This window comes from Trachypithecus francoisi, unplaced genomic scaffold (genome assembly GCF_009764315.1).
Source record: "Trachypithecus francoisi isolate TF-2019V2 unplaced genomic scaffold, Tfra_2.0 Lachesis_group1, whole genome shotgun sequence".
NCBI classification, from domain to species: domain Eukaryota; kingdom Metazoa; phylum Chordata; class Mammalia; order Primates; family Cercopithecidae; genus Trachypithecus; species Trachypithecus francoisi.
The window spans coordinates 55,004,175-55,027,738 of NW_022681454.1; the positions used below are offsets into that span (position 1 = coordinate 55,004,175).

The 23,564-nt window shown below is 40.8% G+C and overlaps 1 protein-coding gene across 1 annotated transcript in view; it reads right to left on the reverse strand.

Annotated features, from left to right (window-relative positions):
• The window catches only part of FRAS1 (Fraser extracellular matrix complex subunit 1), a 478,911-nt gene that overhangs the window by 248,877 nt on the left and 206,470 nt on the right, over nucleotides 1-23,564 (reverse strand). The window contains exons 15-16 of the mRNA XM_033214331.1: nucleotides 9,249-9,392; nucleotides 692-832 (exon numbers count right to left, since the gene is read on the reverse strand). Coding sequence (XP_033070222.1) covers nucleotides 692-832; nucleotides 9,249-9,392 — 285 coding nt within the window. The remainder of the gene's footprint in view (nucleotides 1-691; nucleotides 833-9,248; nucleotides 9,393-23,564) is intronic.

The window sequence follows — 23,564 nt, forward strand, 5'->3', positions numbered from 1 at the left end:
GCACTATAAGACAGTAGGTAAACATGAGGAAGTCGGCATATGTTTCAGAGAGGAGGGCAGATCAAGATGTTCCAGGCAACAAGAAGTTCTCAGAGTTATCTGTGAGGAAAGACACAAGTCAGGTATATATATAAGGTTGAAATTTATAAAGTCTCAAGTGGGTATGTTTCATAGTTTAGGCTGTATAAGTCTGAAAGAAACAATATACAAGCAGCACACAAAAACAAGTTTTCAATAGATACAGACTTTAGCTTTACTAGCTATCAAATTTGGTTTAACTTTTTAATTTTATTTTTGTGGTATGTTGTAGTTGTCAATATATGACCTACATCATACATGTCATATAAGAAATGATTCTGTTACATCTGCAACCTAAGTTAGTGATGGTTTGCAAGTAAACAAGGACTGTATGTTAAAGATGTCTTGGGCATTTCAAAAGGACCAAATGAACTCTAATGATGATTAATATGTGCAAGTCCTTCATGAAAGCACTCTAGTCCCCCAGCATCCACCCATATCTCCCACTCTCATACCAAATACACATTGGCTCCATAATGAAAAAGCTATCCCTTTTAAAGTAATGCTTTCCCATCATATACTCAAGTTCCCAAATGAGCAACATATAGCACCAAGTATAGTCAAACATGTACTCAATACTTTTTGAAGATGATGGTGGTGACCCATCTCTTACCTTTGCACCTGCCAATGGCATCAGCATAGTACCCACCAGGGCATTCAGACATGCATTTCCCATCATGCAGCACTGTCTTCTCAGTACAGGTAAGACACCTGGGGCTACTGGGCCCACAAGTCTCACAGGATTGGTCACAAGCTAAGGGGAGGCAAAAAACCCATCAGAGAAAGGCAATAGTGAGCAAAAGAAGCAGTGAAGTCTGTTCTTTACAATATCCACAATGGGTATCAATATCATAATCTCATTTTCTGGCTACTCAGCAGAATTCTGTTTCCTTGATTCCAACACTTCATCGGACTCTGTGCTTTTTGTTTTCACAGTTGAAAGAGAATTGAAGAATTATTCATGGACCTAAGCATAGCAAAGACTCTCAGGCATACCCACCAGTGTAACCAACTTAATACGAGGTTCGAAGTTAAAATGGCCTTAGAGGTGAGGTTGCCAGGTTTATCAAATAAAAATGCCAGAAGCTCTATAAAATTTGAATTTCAGATAAATAATAAATTTTTTTAGCATAAATATGTACCAAATATTTTATCCTTTATTCTACGCTACTTGGAGAGAGAATTTAGAAAGTCAAGATTCTACTAAGTAAGGTCATGCTACTAAAATTATGTTAAAATTGCTGAACTTCACACAGTCTTTCAGGATCTCATTCACTTATTTGTTTACCCCCTAAAACACCTGTTAAGGTCTGTGTCAGGTCTTATGCCAGGGGGTAGAAACACAAAAACCAAATCAACTAAGTTTTCACTTTAAGTAGCTTAGTAGTCTAATACAGGAAAAGAAGCAGACAATATTGGAAATATCTAAAATATCACTCAGATCAATCTATATAGGCATACATAATGAAAATTCAAAAAAAAAAAATGTGAGAGTGGGGGTAAGAGGTAGAAGAGTCAAGAAAGCATCCATGGAAGCATGACCGTTGAGCATTGTCTTAGGAAGCAGTGGGACCACGTCAGGCTGATGGGAATGTACTCCAGGCTGAGGCCGTGAAGTAAGCCAAGTCTCAGAAACTGGGAGGAGACTAGGCTGCCCAGGAAAACAGCAGTTTCATTTGGCTGGAAAAGTGGGAAGGCCAGATTATAGAAACCTATGGCCTGACTCTGTTGTCTCAATTTTCATCCTAGGAAAGGCAATGAGTTTGAACCCCTGCAGTTCTAAACACAGTAGAAACATGGCTGTATTTGTGTCTAAGAAAGATCATTTTGGCCTCAGTTTGGAGGGTGAAGAGGAGAGTTAGAGGCCCTGCTGGAAGACCATGGCAATGAGCATGGAGCAAGATGATTAAGGGTTGAATTAGAACTGTGGAGGTGGTGAGAGATTTGAGAGCAGTGAAGAAAAAACCATCTCACATGGCTTCCAGGGGTCTATCTTGAGGGACAAGTGATGTTACTCACAGAGTACAGGAAGGAGAATAGGTGCGGGGGAGTGCCATGAGCTCAGTTTTGAACATGCACAATCCAGGGAGCAATGTGACTTACAGCTCTGGAGCTCGGGGGACAGGTGTGGGGTCATCATATACAAGCAATTGTTGAAACTAAAATTTAGTTGAATGATTCAGGAAAATTATGCAGGATAAGACAGAAGTAGGCAAGGACCTGGGTAGCATCAGCATTTAGAAAAGAAGAAGAAGAGGCCGGGCGCGGTGGCTCAAGCCTGTAATCCCAGCACTTTGGGAAGCCGAGACGGGCGGATCACGAGGTCAGGAGATCGAGACCATCCTGGCTAACACGGTGAAACCCCGTCTCTACTAAAAATACAAAAACTAGCCGGGCGAGGTGGCGGGCGCCTGTAGTCCCAGCTACTCGGGAGGCTGAGGCAGGAGAATGGCGTAAACCTGGGAGACGGAGCTTGCAGTGAGCTGAGATCCGGCCACTGCACTCCAGTCTGGGCGACAGAGCGAGACTCCGCCTCAAAAAAAAAAAAAAAAAAGAAAAGAAGAAGAAGAAAAAAAACTAGTACAGCTGACCAAGAAGAAATGATCCAAAGATAAGGAAGAGAAAAAAGAGCATGGTGACTGGGAAACTAAGGGAGGAAAAAGGTTTGCAAAAGAAAGTCATGACAGGTGCAGAGAGGACAAATAACATCTGAAAAGTTTCACTACACCTAGGAACCAGGCTGTGGGTGTCCTGTGCCACACATTTCAGTGGAGTCATTAGACCAAATGAAAGTGAAGGCCATGATTATAAACTGTTCCTTTGAGGGACTCAGGCTGAGAACGGAAGGGGAGAGGGAAACATAATTGAAAGGGGAAAAGGTTATTTTGTCTTTCTTATATTATAAAAATTCAAGGCAAATATAGATCCTGGAAAGGATTTTTAAAAGAGAAGAGTTTGAATGATTGGTGAAAGCAGATCTAGGAGAAAAGGGGGGTACATATGCAAAAGTGCAGTTGAGAGACTGGCTTTGAACAGAGCAGAGAAAGGCCTCCGTATGAAGAGTGGAAGGAGGTGAGGGAGAGTGCAGTCACAGGCAAGTCCGTGACTCAATCTTTTCTATGCTGGTTGGCTAATGTCTTTAAAAATAAACAAAGCAAACCTTCCTGCTACAGAGAATCGATGTTTCAAAAATAGAGAACTGCTGAGATTTATTCTGTCTGTTCCCTTAATCCATCTACACCCTGCTAACCTCCTGAAAAATATTTTGAGAACATAAGAAAAAAGACGCTAAATGATGGGGCCAAATGTCCCATCTCGCATCCTGAAGAATTCAGCATCTGTCCACAGGCAAATGTGTAGAGTAAGAGAATGGGCTATGGCAATGGTCTTAATATCAAGGAAAAAGAAAATCACCCCTCAATTCAGGACTGGAAGAAATGAAAATTAATCTGAAAAGTGATCTTCCCTCCCACATGCCACAAAAACTCCTGAGGTTTCTAATTCTAGAACTGACATCTCAACAGAAGTGAGTAATCTGAAAGCTAAATGCAATTCCCCAGAAACGAAAAATTGCAGCAATATTTAGAAATTAGAATTGACCAACAATAAAAGCATTGCATATCAAACATTTTAAGATACACCTAAAGTTATGCCTAGAGGGAAATTTGTAAATCTAAATAAAATTATTAGGAAGATGTAATTTCTCCCCAAACTAATCTATAACTTCAATGCAATATCAATAAAAATTCCACTTGAGTTTCCTTCCTTCCTTCCTTCCTTCCTCCTTCCTTCCTTCCTTCCTTCCCTCCCTCCCTCCCTCCCCCCTCCCTCCCTCCCTCCCTCCCCTCCCTCTCTCTCTCTCTCTCTCTCTCTCTTTCTTTTCTTTCTTGACACAGGTCTCACTCACTCTGTTACCCAAGCTGGAGTGCAGCAGGATGATCATGGCTTCCAGAAGCTTCAATCTCCCAGGCTCAAGTGATTCTCCTGCCTCACCCTGCAGAGGAGCTAGGACTACATGCACACACTGCCACAACTGGCTAATTGTTTTTTTCATTGTTGGTAGAGATGAGGTCTCACTATGTTGCCCAGTCTGGTCTCAAACTCCTGAGCTCAAGAGATCCTCTTGCCTTGGCCTTTCAAAGTGCTGGGATTACAGGTGTGAGCCATCACACCCAGCCCCAGCTGAGTTTTCTTAAGAATTCAGTAAATGGGCCGGGCGCGGTGGCTCAAGCCTGTAATCCCAGCGCTTTGGGAGGCCGAGACGAGCAGATCACGAGGTCAGGAGATCGAGACCATCCTGGCTAACACAGTGAAACCCCGTCTCTACTAAAAAATACAAAAAAAAAAAAAAAAAAAAAAAAAACTAGCCGGGCGAGGTGTCAGGCGCCTGTAGTCCCAGCTACTCGGGAGGCTGAGGCAGGAGAATGGCGTAAACCCGGGAGGCGGAGCTTGCAGTGAGCTAAGATCCGGCCACTGCAGTCCAGCCTGGGTGACAGAGCGAGACTCCGTCTCAAAAAAAAAAAAAGAATTCAGTAAATGTGCTCTAAAGTTTATGAATAGCTAAGTCAACTTTGAAAAGGAAAGGAAATTTTCCCAATCAGTTATTGAGACATACTACAAAGCCATAGAAATTAATGAACAAAATAGCTTAATAGTGGTATAAGAACAGAAATTTAGACTATGGAAAGTCAGAAATGTCCATATCTTATAGCTCAGACAGAACTATGTATATATGGAAATTTAATATACAATAAAGAGAAATAATGAAGGCCAGACTGAATGACTAAATAATGTTGGGAAAACTGGATCGTGAAATGGAAAAAAATCAAATGAGATCCCTACTTAAACCCATATATATATATATATAGACAACCTAAGTTAAGATAAAACATCAAATTAATAGAAGAAAATACAGAATAATTTACTTTTGAACCTTAGCAGAGAAGGTCTTATTAAAATTTCAAAAGAAAAACCTTCAAGCAAAAAATAATGAATTAAAGATTATTGTTTAACAAAGGCATTATATTCAAAGTTAAAAGACAAAAGAGTGAGAAAATTTGCATATTTAAAACTGAAAAAAGGCTACTATCTATAACATACAAGGAAACTCCATAAAATGAACTCCATAAAAGGAGGCAAGGCCAATAGAACAATGAGAAAAGCACATTTAAAAAGTAATTTATAGAATAGGAAACTTCAAGACCAACAGGAGTTGAAGATATGCTCAAACTCATTAATCATTAGAAATAGGCAAATTTAATGGGTTGACTCTTTATACTCTTGATCAGAAAAAATCAGAATCTTGATAATGCCAAGTGGCGGCAAGGATGTGAAGATGAGTGAACCCTCATGCTTGGGAATGTAGATTGCACAGCCATTCTGGCAAGTAACCCGGCACTACTTGGTCAAATGAAGAATATGCAGAGTCAAAAAACCAGTCATGGCCGGGCGCGGTGGCTCAAGCCTGTAATCCCAGCACTTGGGAGGCCGAGACGGGCGGATCACGAGGTCAGGAGATCGAGATCATCCTGGCGAACACTGTGAAACCCCGTCTCTACTAAAAAATACAAAAAACTAGCCGGGCGAGGTGGCGGGCGTCTGTAGTCCCAGCTACTCGGGAGGCTGAGGCAGGAGAATGGCGTGAACCCGGGAGTCGGAGCTTGCAGTGAGCTGAGATCCGGCCACTGCACTCCAGCCCCGGCGACAGAGCAAGACTCCGTCTCAAAAAAAAAAAAAAAAAAAAAAAAAAACCAGTCATTCTGCTTCTGGATATAAATCTCAGGAAACTCCCTCTAGAGCTTTATAAAGGAACACATTTGAGGCTGTTCCCTGGTGCTCTCTAGTGATGCAGATGGAGATAAAGGAGGGAGTCCATCACTGGGAGCATGGATGGGTAGTATGAGGGGGGCACACCAGGGAGCGCTACACAGCAGTGAGAAGTGAAGGGCTGGGGGCGAGAACAACATAGTGCATCTTAAAAATGTGCTCCTGAGTGAGAAAAGAAGGAAATAGCACGCAGTTTGTAACATCTCACTTAAGAAAATTAAATACACACGCACTCAAAATAAAAATACCCAGTTAGATAAGCTCATAAAAATAAAAATATTTTTAAAAATGGTTGCATGGGTGCAAAAGAGAAATGAAGATTAAAAAAAAAGAAAAGGGAGAAAGAAAAAAGGAGGGAAGAAAGAGAAATGAAAGGAAGAGAGAGAATGACTAACAGAAACCTCTGATTTATTATGCTTTGATTTATTATGTTAGCTACAGTCAGAAAAGTCCTTCATAATGGCATAAACACTTAAAAGATAAAAGAATGAGGAGGTTTTCTCCTTTGAATTGTACCACCCTTTATATCTAATATTTGTAGAACGCACTACACATACCACAGGTGAACCTGGTTATTGTAAGATCTTTCAGCCAGGGCATACCACCCTTCATAACAGGCTATGCTGGTTTTTTCTAAGCACTTGACTTTGAGATTTCTACAGATACGGGCTGGTAGGTTATAAATTATTGAACCCACACCAGCCGGTCTTTATCTTGAATAGCACTAATCTGAAATGGAAATAAGTCAGCATTATCAGCATCCGACATCTTAATTAACATTCCGATACCAATCAGTGAGTTGGTTCACTGTTGTTTTAGAAATATTTCTGTGAACATTTCTGAAGTCATTTTGATACAAACTTTGAGAATGGTAACAATTTTATAAAAAGTGTAAACTTCAGTTTTGTGTATTAAAAGGCCTGTTGGTCAACACCAGTGGCATCACAAACTCTTCCATCAGTCTAAGCACATGACATGTGTTTAGTAATTACTTGTAGATCCATTGATTCATTGGTTGACTAATGTCAGCTATGATCCATCCTCCTGCCTGGAAGTTTCTTTCAGATGCTTTTCAAAATGTGTACAGATAAAGCAGATTCCCACCTCTCACAGCCTCAAGGCTCACATTAACTTCCTCTTTTTAAATACACCGCTTCTCCAGCAAAAGTTGCCTTCTCAATCCAGATAATGTACAGTCTCAGTGGCAGGTCAGTGTCACCGTTCCTCCATCAGTGACAGTAACCAGCATCCCAGGGGACTTAAAGGGTAAATGCCTTTAGGCCCTTGGATTAGTGCAAATTTGACATCTGTCGACCTTTAGAGAATACATCTGGCTTAATTGAGCAGGAAAGTGATGCTGGCAGAAAAAGATTAACATGCTCAGGCTAATGGTAACCTGGCCTTTCTTTCCTTGTTCTCTCCTGAATCCACATAAAAGCCACCTGTGACTCATCCATACCAGGTGAGATTTTTCACACTGGGAATACTGATGGATCCCTGCACAGCTTTAAGCAAGCAGCTGCCAAGGGCTATCTCTCCTCTAAGACAAGTGGATTTGTCAAGTCCCTAAAATCATCTCATTTTTGCTGTTGCCCTGCTCAGTGAACAAAACGAGGACAATAACTCAAGAAAGTTTTATGAGCTACACATTTTTATTGATTTGGCAGACTTAGTTATGAAAAAAAAAAAAGTCCTCTTGGCTTCTCTATAGGTGTGATCATCAAGGTAAACTCAATGTAAACCTTTCATTTACTGTCAGGATGCCTGCAGACCTGGCAATGCCCACAGCCGTAGCCAGTTCATCTAAAGACTGGCAGAAGACACAGAAGAAGGTGCAGAGGTGGAAAGGGGGAAAGGATAATGAAAAGGAAAATTTAAAAAAACACAGGCAGAAGTGCATAAGGAAATACCACATTATAATGAGCAATAGAGTGGTTCCTAGGCAGTTAAGACCCAGAGCCAGAATATCTAAGCTTGAATCCCAACTCTGCCCCTTATTAGCTGTGTGACCTTAAGCAAGTTTCTTACCCTCTCAGTTTCCTATCTGGAAAATGAGAACGGTTATATCTACCTCATGAAATTGTGAGGATTAAATACCAAACACTGATAGAATGCTTACTATGTGCCAGGCACTATGCTAAGTGCTTGCATATCTTAACTCGATCCTCTCAACAGCTTTCTGAGTTGGGGGTGTATTCATTTTCTATGGCTACTGTAGCAAATTACCATGTTACCATAAACTCTTTGGCTTAAAACAACACAAATTTGTCATCTTATAGTTCTAGAGTTTAGAAGTCCTAGAATCAAGGTTCCTTCTGGAAGCTTTAGGGGTGGAATCTGTTCCTTGCCTGCACACTCTAGGGATGGAATCGGTTTCCTTGCCTTTTCTCGGATTCTAAAAGTCACCCGCACGTTCATGGCATTTTCCTTACTTCACTCTATCACTCCAACCTCTGGTCCCATCCTCGACCCTACTTTTCTGGCTCGTCTCTGTTGCCTCCCTCATATAAGGACTCTTGTAATTGATTATACGGGGGCTCACCCAGATCATCCAGGATAATATCCTCACGTCAAGATCCTTAACTTAATCACACCTACAGAGTCCTCTTTGCCATTCAGGGGAACACACCACAGTTCTACGGATTAGGACAAGGGCATCATTGGGAGCCCGTTATTGTATCTTCCACAGGTGCTACTAATATCCCCATTTCACAAGTGGGAATTGACATGCAGAGAGATTGACTAACATGCCAAAAGCCATGCTTTCCCTCCTGACTTTCCTGCCTCTCAGTAGGTTAATGTTTATAAAGCACTTGGAACTGTGCCTGGTTCAAGGAAGCACTACGCTGGGTTAACTCTCATTGCTATAGCCATGCGTGTTAAGGTAGAATGGATAATAACTGCTCAGCTTTAAGTCAGTGGCAGCAACACCAAAGGTGGGTCTGCCCTCCGCTGGCCTAAGAGTCTCTTTGTCCCCATGTACATTTGGAAGGCAGTCCGGTGTTGATAGAGACTTTGGGATTTGGGGAAAGGAAAGACTGGGTGGGAGCCCAGTTCCTTTCCCTCCAGCTGTGGGTCTTGAGCAGGCCACCTGAGCCTCACTATCTTCACCTGCAGGACAAGGCTAGAATGAGCACCCCAACCCTAGCAGACTGGTGGGGTAATTAAGAGGAATCCCACTGGTGAAAAGTGTTTTATACACATCTAAATCAAAGATTAATCTCAGCAGCTATTCACATATATGTTGAGTAAAAGAAACATTGGTGTGCTATGATTTGAATACAATAAGGGATGCTGGAAGAGAAAAAGGAAAGGATACGTCGGCATCGCAACCCAGCACTCACCGCTACAGGAGCCCTGCTTGTTGTAGAAGCCTTTTCCACAGCTGCTATCACAGCGGCCATCTCTCAGCACGTGGAGGGGATCTCTGCAGGCCAAGCAGTGCTTCTCCGCTGGGCCCCAGCAACCTGCACAGGACTCATGGCAGACTGCAGACAAACAGCAAAATCAGTGAGTAGCCTACAGCAGAAAGGACTGGTCATCGTTTTTCTTTTAAATGTTTTAGAATTCACAAGGAGGATGTCAGTTTGTCCCTTAGTTCCTAAACTGCTATTGACATATTCACACCTCAGGACAAACACAACACCCTCTTCTCCAAGGAACTGTTTCTGTTGGCCAGAAGTACAACTTCAGTAAAGTATTGCTAAGACATTCAGAAGAGGAAATCAGAGGCTTTTGAGAAATGGGATTTACAGAGAAGTAAATCATAACTTTCTAGAGAAAGATGGACTGGTTAATGAAATCAGATGGTCCTCCACCCCCTTGATTTTTGTAATCACACCACAGAGTATCCACAGGATCACCACCTCCCAACTGCAGCACCATCAGAATCAGCTGAGGAGGGACACCTTGGACTCTAGTCCCAGATCCAACCTTCTGAGGACCCAGTCCTACTTGACATCTATTGTACTTCGCCTTTCTAGTTCTTTCCCCCCAGTATTATCTGTCCTAAACATGTGTCTTAAGAACTCACAAAGCTTGCTTTTCTCTTATACCTTCAATTTCTTACTATAACTTGCTCCTTTAAGATTTTAAAATGTTCTCCCCTTCAGCATTTGATTTTTTTTGATTACTCTTCAAGCTCACTCTTCACCTTAGCACTTCTGCAGAAGGACCTATTCTGAATAACTGAATTTTTTCCAATTTGGCTAACTGTATGGCTAACCCCTAACATCCTAATTCTTAAAATGTTTCCTTCACAATGGAGCACCAACTAGCTTGCAGAGGCATTGATTCTTACCAAAATTGGTAGGTAGAATGAATGCCTTGCTGCTTGCAAGCAGCTTTGTAACCCTACCTTAGTAATTCAAGAAGGCATCCCTTTGGATGCAGAAGGAAGGATATTTGCCTTGCAAACCTCAAGATCCAATTCTCTCTTCTCAGTTCTAAATTGCACAAGCAAGTCCTAATTTCAGATACTTTTTCTCCCCAAAAACGGTAGGGATGATTACAAATTGCATTAACTGCTAGAAAAGGCTCTGCAATAAAGAGTAACAGTGGTGGGGGTGGTGGGGACCAACTGTAGATCAAAATGATGAGAGGCAGTCAGCCATAGGGAGTCGGACCATCACGAGCAACTCTCGAGGAGGGAAGAAGCACATGTGTTTGGGGAAACTGAGGGCTATCCCTGTGGCTGGAGTTGGCGAGGCACAGTGGGGGGCCATGGCATGATCCATGGCTGCAGCCATAGGCAGAGGCCTGGTCAAACTTGACCTTGGAGACCAAGGAAAGAAATTAGGACTTGTATCCTAATTACCATGTGAAGTCATAAATGAGCTCAGACAAGACAGACAGAAGATCTGATTGAGATGTTTCAAACCACTGTCTGGCTGCCATGTAGAGAGGGTATAAGGACTTGCTAGCAAGCAGGAGACCAGCACGGAGTCTACTGCATGACCCAGGTGAGAGAGGACTTGGACTAGTGGGGTGGGAAGTGGAGACAAAGGAAAATTTCCTTATTTATCATCTGGTTCCCTTGTGAGACCGTAAGCTCCATGAGGGCAGGGCCTATTTCTGTTTTGTTAACTCTGTACCAAGCACACTGCTTGTGCTTTACAAATGTCTCTTGAGTAACTTCATTTATATTTAACTCCTTATCTATATTTTATAAATGTTACATGAGAATACTGTCCATATGCAGGATAAGTTTAAGGATAAACTTATCCTTAAGCTTAGGTTAAGTTTTAGTTATAATTTACTTGGTACTAAATTCTGGTTAAAGATGTGGATGCAAAGATCTCAGTAACAAATTCTACCCTTAACACACATGAAATCTGCCTGGCATTCAGACATTCTACCACCCTTTCATTACAGACTGTAGTCATCACCTGAAGAGTCAATGACTGTTCATGCCTTTGCCTCACTCACTCTAGAGTTGATCTAAAGTCATTACCACAACAAACAAACAAAAAATCTGTTCTCATTTCTAAAAAGTTATGCCAAGTTGATACATCAACATTCAATAGAAGCACACAAGGATGCAGGTAAGTCACGTTCCCAGCTGGCCACAGGTAAGCCACGTTATCTGAGGTCTGCTGCAGGAACACTTAGAACACTCTGTTGCCTAGGTGCACTGGTGACATTGCACAAACTGCACTGGGCATAAGTGCCAAGGATATGACGGATGGAAAATGAGGCTAAAATGACAACAGGGGTCAGACTTCTAAGTTCAGATGGGCTAGGGTACGGACCTTGGACTTTGTGCCATGGAAAGTTTTCAATAGGGCAGTGGAATGATCACTTCTGCTTTTTAGGGAGTTCATTCTGGCAGTGGGGAGGAAAGAAAGTAACTCAAGACATCTGCAGGGGATGAAATCATCTTTGTCGAGAGGTGCAAAGGAGATAAAAAATTAAAGCACAGCTCCCTAGCTCTCTTCAGCGACTGGTTGAATAGCGGCACAGACATGCAGTTATACTGGTTGTTAAAATAGTAAAATACTTTCAAACTGGTTGATAAATGGCTGTCACCCTGAGCTTCATCCCCGGAATCTCCACCCGACATCATGCTCCACAAACAAAAGGTCTGACACAGGAGAAGGTCTGGGGGTCCCCCTCCTTCTCTCTGATGTGCATCTGTGCCATACTGCTTGTTAGATATTTTTACTATATCCTTGGTGTTACCAATCAGGACAGAGACCAAAGAATGAGCAGGATGGCCTCAATCAACAGACTTAGGGATGGCATTCAGGCCCCCCACAAACTGAGCTCTCCTTAACTTTCCAGCTCCATCTTCCACTATCTCCCCACGCATACCAATTCTATGAAGCAGGGCACCCTACGTGTGCCATGTGCCCACCTGTGAGTTCTGGATGCCCCACACAGGATTTGCCCAGACCACAGTGTTTCCAGCTCCTTCCTTAGCTCCTAAAATCCTGTTTATATTTAATTTCCTGTTTATATTTCCTAAGTTGTCACTACTTCTGTGAAGCTTTGCTAAACTTGTCTAATACCCTTTCTCTATGTTCCTGCAATGTGTTGCATATGCCTCTCTTATTATATTTATCCTACTGTATTAACTTACTCAGTTACGAATCAATCTTAATGGAATTCCATCTTCAATGGAATTCAATACCCTCCCAAATGGGGACCACGTTTTAGTCATCATAAACCCGCAGTATCCAGACTGATGCCTGGCACCTAGTCAGTACTCATTAAGTGTACGCTAAATGAATGTACAGCAGATTTTTAAAGTTGGTTATGGGTGATTCATCCTTTAGTTACCTTCTACATTGAAGCAACTCACCACAAGGTCATAGTCTTAAGACATAACTTAAGAGAAACTTGAAGCTGTAATATGTACTTAATACATGCTGAAGTCCAAATCTGCTTATGGTGATAAATACTGATGCTGCATCTACATAGAGTACCGAACATGACAGTGGTCCTACTGTTTTTTTTACATATTACGTAAAAGACATGTTCCACGGCCAGACACTACAGCAGAAGGAATTTTTATCTCAACACAGGAATTGCTGAGCTGTCATTTCTTATAATGATATACTTCCACTGTGGTTTCTTTAAAATAAATTGTATTGTGTATATTTAAGGTATAAAACACGATATTATAAGGTGTATATATAATTTATACATATATTATATATAAGGTATATATTTAAGGTATACAACGTGATATTATACCTTAAGGTATACAAGGTGTGTGTATATATATTATATATACATCATTATAAAAAGGTGTGTGTATATACACCTTATATCACATTGTATACCTTAAATATGTACCTTATATATATTTAATAATATATATTTATGTTTAATACACCTTATATTTTATAAGGCTAAGTATATATATACACCTTATATTTTATGTTTTATATAAGGTGTACTTAATACATGCTGAAGTCCAAATCTGCTTATGGTGATAAATACTGATGCTGCATCTATATAGAGTACCGAACATGACAGTGGTCCTACTGTTTTTTTTACATATATTTTATGTTTTATATAAGGTGTATATATATGCACCTTATAATATGTTATATACCTTAAATATATATACACATACCTTAAAATATATATATAAAGAGTATTCGTGTATATATGGAGAGAGAGAGAGAGGAACAAATTAACATACCCATCTTCTCATATAGTTACCCATTTTCCCCTGTGTGGCAAGAACAGCTATCATCTACTGATTTAGCAAAAATCCCACTGTGTTTGCAATTGATTTCTAATTCCTAACACTGAACATATGCTACCACAGATTATCTCTTACATGTGGCTTTTATTATATTTGGATTATTATAAAAAATAAGAGGTCACTCCCTGACTTTTCACCATAATTTCTCTTATGATACATTTCAGATCACACAGGGTTTGAATTACATATTGTGAACATTGTGGCAATAAATTTTAAAAGAGGGTGAATAAGAGAAGGCTGTCTTTTTGTCTCACATGCAGCAGATAATTTATTTGGTAAGGTCCCTGACTTTTCTGGAGCATAACCAGACATGCGTGGGCTTCTTCAGCAATTCATTTCAAAAATGAAAAGGAACAAATCACTTTTCTTTTCGCAATTCTTTACTGAAACCCTACTCTAAAAATAACACACCTCTTTTTGTATCTGATACTTTTGAAATAGAAGATTGCTTTAAAAAATTTTTTAAGCTACACCTCTCTAAGAATAAAATGCAGCCCTTTTCCAGGGAAACATTAAAAGCACTCCCTATAATCACCTTATTTTCCACAAAGCCTTCCCAGACCCAGAGCAGTGGATACAGACACCCGTGTGCTCTTTTCTGTGACCGTTTGGTGTAAGTTTCCAGAGAATTAGCACAATTGATCTGTAGTTCCTCTGAGATTCATCAGTGAGGCTGCAGTTCAGATTTTCAAACTGCCAAGATGTTTTTACTCACAACTGCACAGAAAAAGCCCACACTTCAGGCACAAGCAGGTATGATACACGCAAATCAAATTCCTTCATTCTGTTTCTTATCCAGTTTGTGGCAACTGCCAGCTTTCATTCTCGTCTCACAGTGACTAGGTAGTACTTGCCAAGTTTTGAAGTATTATCAGGAGGGTAAATTTTAAATAAGAAGCTTTTGTTGGATGACAAATCTTTTCTGTCTTGAACTCAACTTCACTGTTCCTTGGTTTCCTAATCTGTAAAGCGGAAATAATAATATTTGTTGTACCTAATTCACGAGAACATGGAGAGATGACAAGTTTGGAAAAGCAGAGAATGTTGTGTGTGATCATATGAATGGCATGGGGGGATCTGCATTTTGTCTCAACTGCTGTCAAAAGCAAAGTAATTTTAAAGAAAGAGAATTAAAAGTCAACACAAGACAGAAGGGGGAAGGATGGAAAAGACTACAGGAAAGGTTGGCTCACTTAGAAAGGAAGGGAAGAGAAGAGAAGGGAAGGGAAGGGAAGGGAAGAACTACAGCTTGCAGGGATTCGGCCAGCAGCTATATGAAGGAGCTCCAGCCTCTCCCAGGGGCTTCACACTTAGAAGTTCTTTCCTTGCAACCTCCACAAAACAACCACAAAAGCTCTTTCAAAGTGACTGGAAGTACCTTAGTGAGGCCCTGACGCCTGAAAGACCACTTCCCCCTCCCCAGTCACAGCCCCACAAGAGGCCAAGGCTGGTTGCCTGAGATGCTAAAACTCCAGGCTAATTTAAAAGAAGTTCCAAAGAGATCTGAGCCATCACAGTTTTTGATCCTTTTACTCCAATATTCTGTCCCTTCCCAGACCGGGCCTCTGCCCGCTACTGCCTTCCTTTGCCAGTTGAAGGCTTTACACCTGAAATGGGAATGTCTGGTTTCCACATATTCTGAAAACTCATAAGTATTCGAGGAACTTCATAATATAAAAAAGTACGAACACTTAAAAAAAAATCTTCAGCATCATCAAAAGCTGGAGATACGCAAACCAAACAGGAGAGCAGCAACTAGATGCACTGGATGAGACATGCACATTATATTTTTAAACTGCAATTACTTTTGCACCACCTAACAACAAGTGTACATCCTAGAAACAGTGCTTAGTGAGAAAAAAAAAAAAAGTCAAGAAAGAAGGAAATATCTGGTCGAGTGTGGTGGCTCGCGTCTGTAACCCCAGCAGTTTGGGAGGCGGACGCAGGTGGATCACTCGAGGTTAGGAGTTCAAGACCAGCCTGGCCAACATGGTGAAATCCTGTCTCTACTAAAAATACACAAAAATCAAATTAGCCAGGTGTGGTGGCACACGCCTGTAGTCCCAGCTACTCAGAAGGCTGAGACAGGAGAATCATTAGAACCTGGGAGGTGGAGGTTATAGTGAGCCAAGATCACGCCACTGTACTCCAGCCTGGGTGACAGAGTGAGACTCCATCTCAAACAAAACAAAACAAAACAAAACAAAACAAAACAAACACACAAAAAACGAAGGAAATATCTACCCAGGCATACAAAACAATAAAAGCATATGCATACAGAAAGTACACACTAAATCACATTAGTGTAGTTATTTAAAAGGGGAGCTGGGAAGAAGGGGAATGGGAATAGGGCATGATAACAAAAGGAATAGACAGGCAGATAGATAGGCAGACAAATAAGCAAGAGGACAGCGTGGCCCAGAACAATGGTGAAAATGACAAGCATGATTAACTCCACAGGCTTCATAAGAATCCCAAAAACACGTAAAAGAAAAAAATTAAATAAGATTTCATTTTACATCAATCAAACTGACAATTTAAGAAGGCTTGTAATACCTAGTGTTGACTGGAGTGCTGGCAAGTAGGCAATCTTATACATTTCTAGTAGGAGTACAAATTAGTGCAACTTTCTTAAAAGAGTGTAATATGTTACTCCGTGTCAAAAAGCTTAAAAACCGTACATAAACCTTTGGACTCGGCAGTCACATGTCTAAAAATTGATTCAAAAATATTTACCACAATTTCTACTAAAAATGTTTGCATCATGGTTGCATATAATTTAAAAAATTAGGAACAAATATCAAACCACAGAGGACTGGCTGACTGAATGATTGCATAGCCAGAGATGGAAAATTATACAACAGCTGTAAAAAGATGTTGTAGAAGGGTAAGTAATAACATAAAGAAAGAAAGCAATAAAACTGTAAATAGAGTACAATTTTAGTTTTGAAAAAAAAAAAAGTGTATGCATATAGACACACAGAAAGATATCTTTATAAATTAGGAAAATATACACCAAAATACTAACAGTAGTGATTTGGGGGAGTTTGAGTTAGGAATTTTAGCTGACTTTTTATTATACTTTGTATTTTATTGACTTTTATTATTTTTTGGAATAAACATAAATTCATTTGGTACTTGGGGGGAATTTTAGTAATTTTCCTAATGGTGGAGGGAGGAAAGCTGTAGTCCTTTTCCCTAAGGTACATGCTAGGTAAATAGCTTGTTAACCTATTAATCATGATTGTGATACAGCTGTGATTTACCTGTCTTGGGTAACATATTTGAATTTTTAGCAGGGTCTTTGGTAGACACAGAACTTGAACCAAAGGAAATTACGTCCCTGCCAATGAAGGCTTTGGCAGGTCCACATGGACTTATTGGTTCATAAGTCAGAGGACAAAGCCAGACATTCAGCTCATCAGGAGTATCTGGTAAAGTTATCTCTTCTATCTCCTGCCCCTCTACCTAGATTCCTGAATCTACAACACAGGTATAATCCAAGGGTTTTCACGACCACCAGCTTCTACTCATCCTCTGTGACCACTGAAAACCCCCAGCTGCTAGGACTCCCTGTGTTCTCTCCCAAATCCCACACCCAGTGGCCCCTGTTAATTAAATGCCTATTGTCTACTCCAGTGATATCTTCTGAAATTGAAGAGCCAAAGGCGGGACCGCCAACCAAAACACCTTTGGATGGGGGGAGTTCTCAGACCTCCTGGCTGTACTAACACAGCTGCTCAGATCTCAGCAGCACTAACAGGGAGGTGCTGTTAGCTCTGTGGGCAGCATAGAAGCAGGGGAGGGCAGAACAAGGACAGTGCTTGGATGGGGAATGGAGAAGAGAAAGAATGTATGCCATACAGTCTCGCTAAAATGACTGAGAACCTTCCAAACTGGGCAGAAAGTCAGAAGACTTGTCACTAGTTTGTAATCCATAGCTGAAATATGGATTCAGATTTGTCAAGAAGAATGGGATCTGTCTGAAAGATAAACTCTGTGGCATCAGTGGCAGGCTTTCTCTGCTGGTATGTGATACTTTTGTTCTGTCATTTGTCTTCTGGCATATACAGCAAAGGTCTAGAAGCGTCAAAGACGAATGCCAAACACAGCCAGCTTCCTGCCAAAGCTCAGGTCCCAGACACAACACCACCAGCTGTTTTTCCCTCTTCTCTCTGTGTATTCTGTACATGAATATAATATCCAAAGAGAGAGGGGCCTTGGAACACTGTTGTCACCTGCCTCACTGGGTCTTGCTTACTCAAAAACAACTTACATTCTAGAAAGGCAATCCTATCATCTTCCCTTCTGAATGGCCTGAAATACTCCATGGACACGACCCAAGTTTTGAAGACAGTTTATTTTATGAGTTACCTTCCCAACTCTGATAAAGCACACAACTATGTTAAACATGAGGAAAAGAGAAGAAAAAGAGGAGTGAGAAAAATAGAGTCTGTAATTTTCCTGAGGCCACAACTAGCCAAAAATTGAGGACAAGGAGCAAATAATAGAAGCCAACTGGAAGATAGGTCATATAGGTCATATGTAAGCCAAAGTTTAGTCATACCTGTACATTTCTGTTCATTCCTCTCCATGCAATGGTCTATCACATTTTTTCTATCAAAAATTATTCCAAAGGGCCATAGATATACTTAGCACCATGTGAAATTCAGAAGTATACGACATGTCCCTGCCCAATGACTGATCATTTCCTATCATAGTCCCTTGTAAAGTATCTTTATAGCACTGATAATAATAATTTCATGTAATGATAACTATCTAAGTATTTAAAACTATCTTGTTTATTTGTTTAGAGACACTCTTCTCCCATTGAGGAAGTTAAGTTCCTTAACTAGAGGGAAGTTGTCTGTCTGCTTCACTCTGTATCTCTGGTGTCTGGGACAGGGCCTCGTACATAGAAGACGCTCCACCAATATTTATACATGAACAGAATGGGAGAGACAGGAGGTACCACTTGAAGAAATAAGTCACCTTTACAAGAAAGTCAGCAATTTAGTAAGAGACCATAATTGCTGTACAAAGCCAAAGAAGTTCTGAACAATGCATAGGATGTAAAGAGTAGAACAAAATGAGTGAAGGCAGTAGTAGAAACATGCAGGGCCCCTAAACTGAGTATGTGACTCGGCAATGAAACTGAGACTGATCCTCCAATCCTGGGGTATGTTGCAAGGGCTATGGAGGTGACACCACCTTGGCAATGACCATCCCAACAGAGCAAGGAGGGCCCCTGTCTTGCGAGGATGGCTCCTGGATTTCAGAACAGTAATTTCATAGGTACCATTGTCAAGAGGTCCACCCAGTACACAGCTAGGCTGGGATAAGTCATGTGTTGGAACACAACACCAAGACCCATTCAACCTCCACTGCTTTGGACCTGGCTGTGCAGGGTCAGTGCTTCATTTCTGCAAATGACTGGCTGCTCCAGTCAACCATAGTTCCAAAAAATAATTAACTTGAGAAGGTCCTCTGCTCAGGCCATAGCTTTTAAATGTCAACTAGGTCAACATCTTAGATGCAAATGTTACAGGTTTTTTTATTATAAACTTTTCCTGTAAATATGTCACAATAGTGGCTAAGAAACAAATAATCATAGATTCTCATTATTTAGTCTGAGCACTTAAAGAAAATTTTCTTTCCTTTTTAAAGAAAAAGGGATTTTAATTTATTGTAAAGAATACAGTATACTGTTCTCTATATATTTACTTCTCCATAACATATAAAAGCAGATTTTATTTTAGATGAGACATTAATGGCAGAAAACTCTTCTTGCTTAATGTAAGCTATTTGTTTTTTATCTCTATAGGTTGAAAAATAAAGGAATGGTTTCAATAATATCAATAGCTGCCTTTCATTGCCCATATACTAAGGCCAGGCATAATGTATTTATACATTTCGAACAGCTTTTCTAACCTTCATCATAATGGTTTAAAGTAGATAATATCATCCCCATTTTGCAGTTGAAAAAATTGAAGCTCAGAGAGGTGAAATGGCTTGCCAGAGACCTCTTGCAGCAAGTGGTAGAGTTGCCATTCAAAATAATCCTATCCCTTATAATCCTGTAAAATGTTCAGTTGCTTGCTTCTTTACATCTCAAAATCTGAGAACATACAGCACTCTGATATAGAATAAACTTCAAAGGCTTTTGGTTTTTTGTTTTTGTTTGTTTTGTTTTATTTTACATCTCCACAAGCAACAACTAACCTGCCTTGACTGTGAGCTCACTATAGGCAAAGAGTGAATCTTATTTACTTTATATGCTTCATGTACTCAGGACCTAGAACAATGGTCAAAAAACAATGAAAGGGGAAATGAGATAAAAGGAACAAGGAAGAAGGACAATGGAAAGCAGAACCCAAGTCTCTAAACTTATATGAAAGGCTTTCTAGACACCAGGAACCATCTTCTAAACCAGGGGTTCCCAACCCCCCGGCACAGATCAGTTTCAGTCTGTGGCCGGTGAGGAACTGGGCCACACAACAGGAGGCAAGCAGCCGGTGAGCAAGCATTGTCACCAAGTTCTGCCTCATAGGAACGAATGCGAACCCTATTGTTAATTGCCTATGTGAGGGATCTAAGTTGCAGCTGCTTATGAGAATCTAACTAGTGACGGATGATCTGAGCTGGAACAGTTTCATCCCGAAGCCACCCCCAGCTCCCCGGTCCATGGAAAAGTTGTCTTCCATGAAACCAGTCCCTCGTGCCAAAAGAGTTGAGGACTGCTGCCCTAAATGGAGTATGTGAATTTACTCATTCAATCTTCATGGCAGTACAATGTGGCAGATATTACGTTCCTGTTTCACCCATAAGGTAATTGAAGCGTGGAGTTAAAGAATAGGTAAGTGACAGAGGCAAGATTAGAAACCAGGTGGTTTAGGCCGGGCGTGGCAGTTCAAGCCTATAATCCCAGCACTTTGGGAGGCCAAGGCAGGCGGATCACCTGAGGTAAGGAGTTTGAGACCAGCCTGGCCAACAGGGTGAAACCCTATCTCTACTAAAAATGCAAAATTAGCCGGGCATGGTGGCACTTGTTTGTAATCCCAGTTACTTGGAAGGCTGAGGCAGGAGAATCGCTTGAATCCAGGAGGCAGAGGTTGCATTGAGCCAAGATCATGACAAGAGCAAAACTCTGCCTTAAAAAAAAAAAAAAAAAAGGTAATAAATAATAGAAATCATAAGCCAATTCAAGCAAACAAAAAAGAGGCCGGGCGTGGTGGTTCACGCCAGTAATCCCAGCACTTTGGGAGGCCAAGGCAGGCAGATCACTTGAGGTCAGAAGTTCAAGACCAGCCTGGCCAATATGGTGAAACCCCATTTCTACTAAAATACAAAAATTAGCCAGGCATAGTGGTGAGCACCTGTAATCCCAGCTACTCAGGAGGCAGGAGAATCACTTGAACCTGGGAGGCAGAGGTTGCAGTGAGCTGAGTTTGTGCCACTGCACTCTAGCCTGGATGAAAGAGCGAGACTCCCTCTCAAAAAAAAAGAAAGAAAGAAAGAAAGAAACCAGGTGGTTTAGCTTCCAGGTCCAAGCTTTTAAACATTGGGCCAGGCTCCCCATGACATCTGCACCTGCAGAATGAAGGCAGCATTTACCCTGAGGTACACATGGCTCTATCCTCAGGCCTTTGTGAATAAAATAAGTTTTAAATAGACAAACAAAACATTGATACACATATAAAAATGGTCTAAATCCTACTCTTTCTCTTTTCAAAGCTTACAACCTTATGAGTTACTCATTTTCACGTAATCTTACATGGTGTGTGTTGTTGGTAAAATTCTTATGGACTCTCATATCTAAGATTTGTGTGCACAGTTCAGTGGTCCCACCAGAGTGGAACAGAGGCTGATTGAAAAGAGTGGCAAGACAAGCAAGAAAGAATGTTCTTAGGACCTGGAGAGTTCCACCTGGATCCAGTTTAGATTTAATATCTGAGTTTTTAAGATCAGTCAAGGAACCACTGTCCTGGTAGATGGAATAGAGTAAATCCAAGGCAAGTGATACCAAAGAGCCAGGCAGGAAGAGTGGAAGGTCAAGTATTGTGGTGGAGAAGGTGGGGAGGGGGAGCAAGGAGCATCCATACATGGATAAAGCCTGGCCATCAGTCTCCAAGTAATTAAGCGGTGGGCTATTAATTCCTGGAAATGGGTCAGAGCAGGGCAAGCAGCAGGAACCAAAGTACAAGCCCAGTGCTAGGACTACAGAGTCAAGAAGAGTGGGGTAGGATGGGCAAGAGGGGGTATTAATCAGATCCAGCTGTTGGCAAAGGACACATAGAGGTTAAAGCAGAAGTCTGAGTGCCAGAACTAAAATGTGAGCTTTGGGTACTAACAGGGTGATCACTGTATGGCCCTACCTGCTGTGAAAAAAGGCAACCTACATCTGTCTCCAGTTTAGCTTCATATAAAAACTGGCTAGTGCTAAGCCTTAATGTACAGTGGTCAAAGCATCAAACTCTGGAGTTGTGAAGGCAGGGGAAATGAAGCAGGGACTGGTATGGAGTGTCTCGTGTGGCCTATAATTACAACATTATTCAGTTTAATCATGCAAAATATGTAACAATAGTATTAATATATGCACATGTGTTTATAAGCATGTGTATGTTTGTGCATATACCCCTAAACTCAAGGGAAAAGAGAAAATGATAAGGGTCCTTATGGGTAAGATTCTCAGGCACGACTAAGTGTTTTCCTTTACTCCCTCTGGTTTACCTGCTTGTACTCTTTTGTTGAAGAGCCATGTTTATCTGCTACTTTTTTTCCACTCTGCCCTTATTCAACATAGTGAACATGAATATTAATCAGGTGATTTCTGGTAATTAGTTTCCTCAGCACAGCACCCAGTTTCTTTGGGTTTTGATGAGCCAATAAAGTGGCAACTTCCCAATCATCACATAAATGACCCTGCCAAAAGGAATCAATCCAGAAAAACCTGTTGTTACCATAAAATGGCAGGCTTCTTTTTGAAAAGTTTAGCACGTATTGGAAGAGCAGCAGCTGAGTGACTGACTTCCAAGGTCAGTGGTGAAAAGTCACCAAAAGTGGTACAAGCATGAATATTGCAAAAAATTCCAAAGCTGAAAAAGCTTATCTGGAAAGATGATCTTAGTGCCAAGACAGTACATGAAAATTGATCACAACTTTAGCTTTAATTTTTAAGATCCTCTCTCTCTCCTTTTGCTCTGTTTTTTTTTTTTTCTCCTTATTTTATGCATAAAAATGCAACCAGCCTGAACTAAAGCAAATTGGTTTAATTCCCTGGAGGGAGCATGAACAAATTTTCCCAGCAACTTTCTACTAGAGGCATTTGTGTGTGGATATGTGGATGGAATGTGAAGCAGTGAGCTACGTAAACCAGTAATCAAATGAAATACTACCCATTTCAAAATGCCCTAAACTAGCATTAGCATCACCAATTAAAACAATGGGCGTGGAAGAAAGGAAAATGTCCTCCCCGCCAAAAAAGTCATATGTATGTGGTATGTGTGTATTTCAGGGGATGGAGGTGGCACAGAGGAAGGAGTAAAACCTAGGGGAAATTAATACTCTTTTACAGGCAAATCTGTCATGAGTGCTAGCAGGAGATCTCTTTGATGGGATAAAAGAAAGGAGTAAAGACATTCAGTAATTTCATCAAATTAAAATTTCAGCAGTTTACCTAAATTGCCCAACCAATAGACACTTATAAAGGTATCTGCATGTGCCCACTTTTAACCTGTGTAAAGTTACAGGTAAACAGAACATGATAAGCTATAAACACTAAGGGTTCTTTTCTCTTTTATGGCTGAGACTTCTATTGAAACATTGGTCTTTGAAGGACCACCAAGTGGTAGTATTCTCATTCATTCATTCATCATACACTTGTTTAACAATGCTGAGAACTCTGTGTAGCCCTTCATGCTGAGGATATAGACATGTAGGAGAT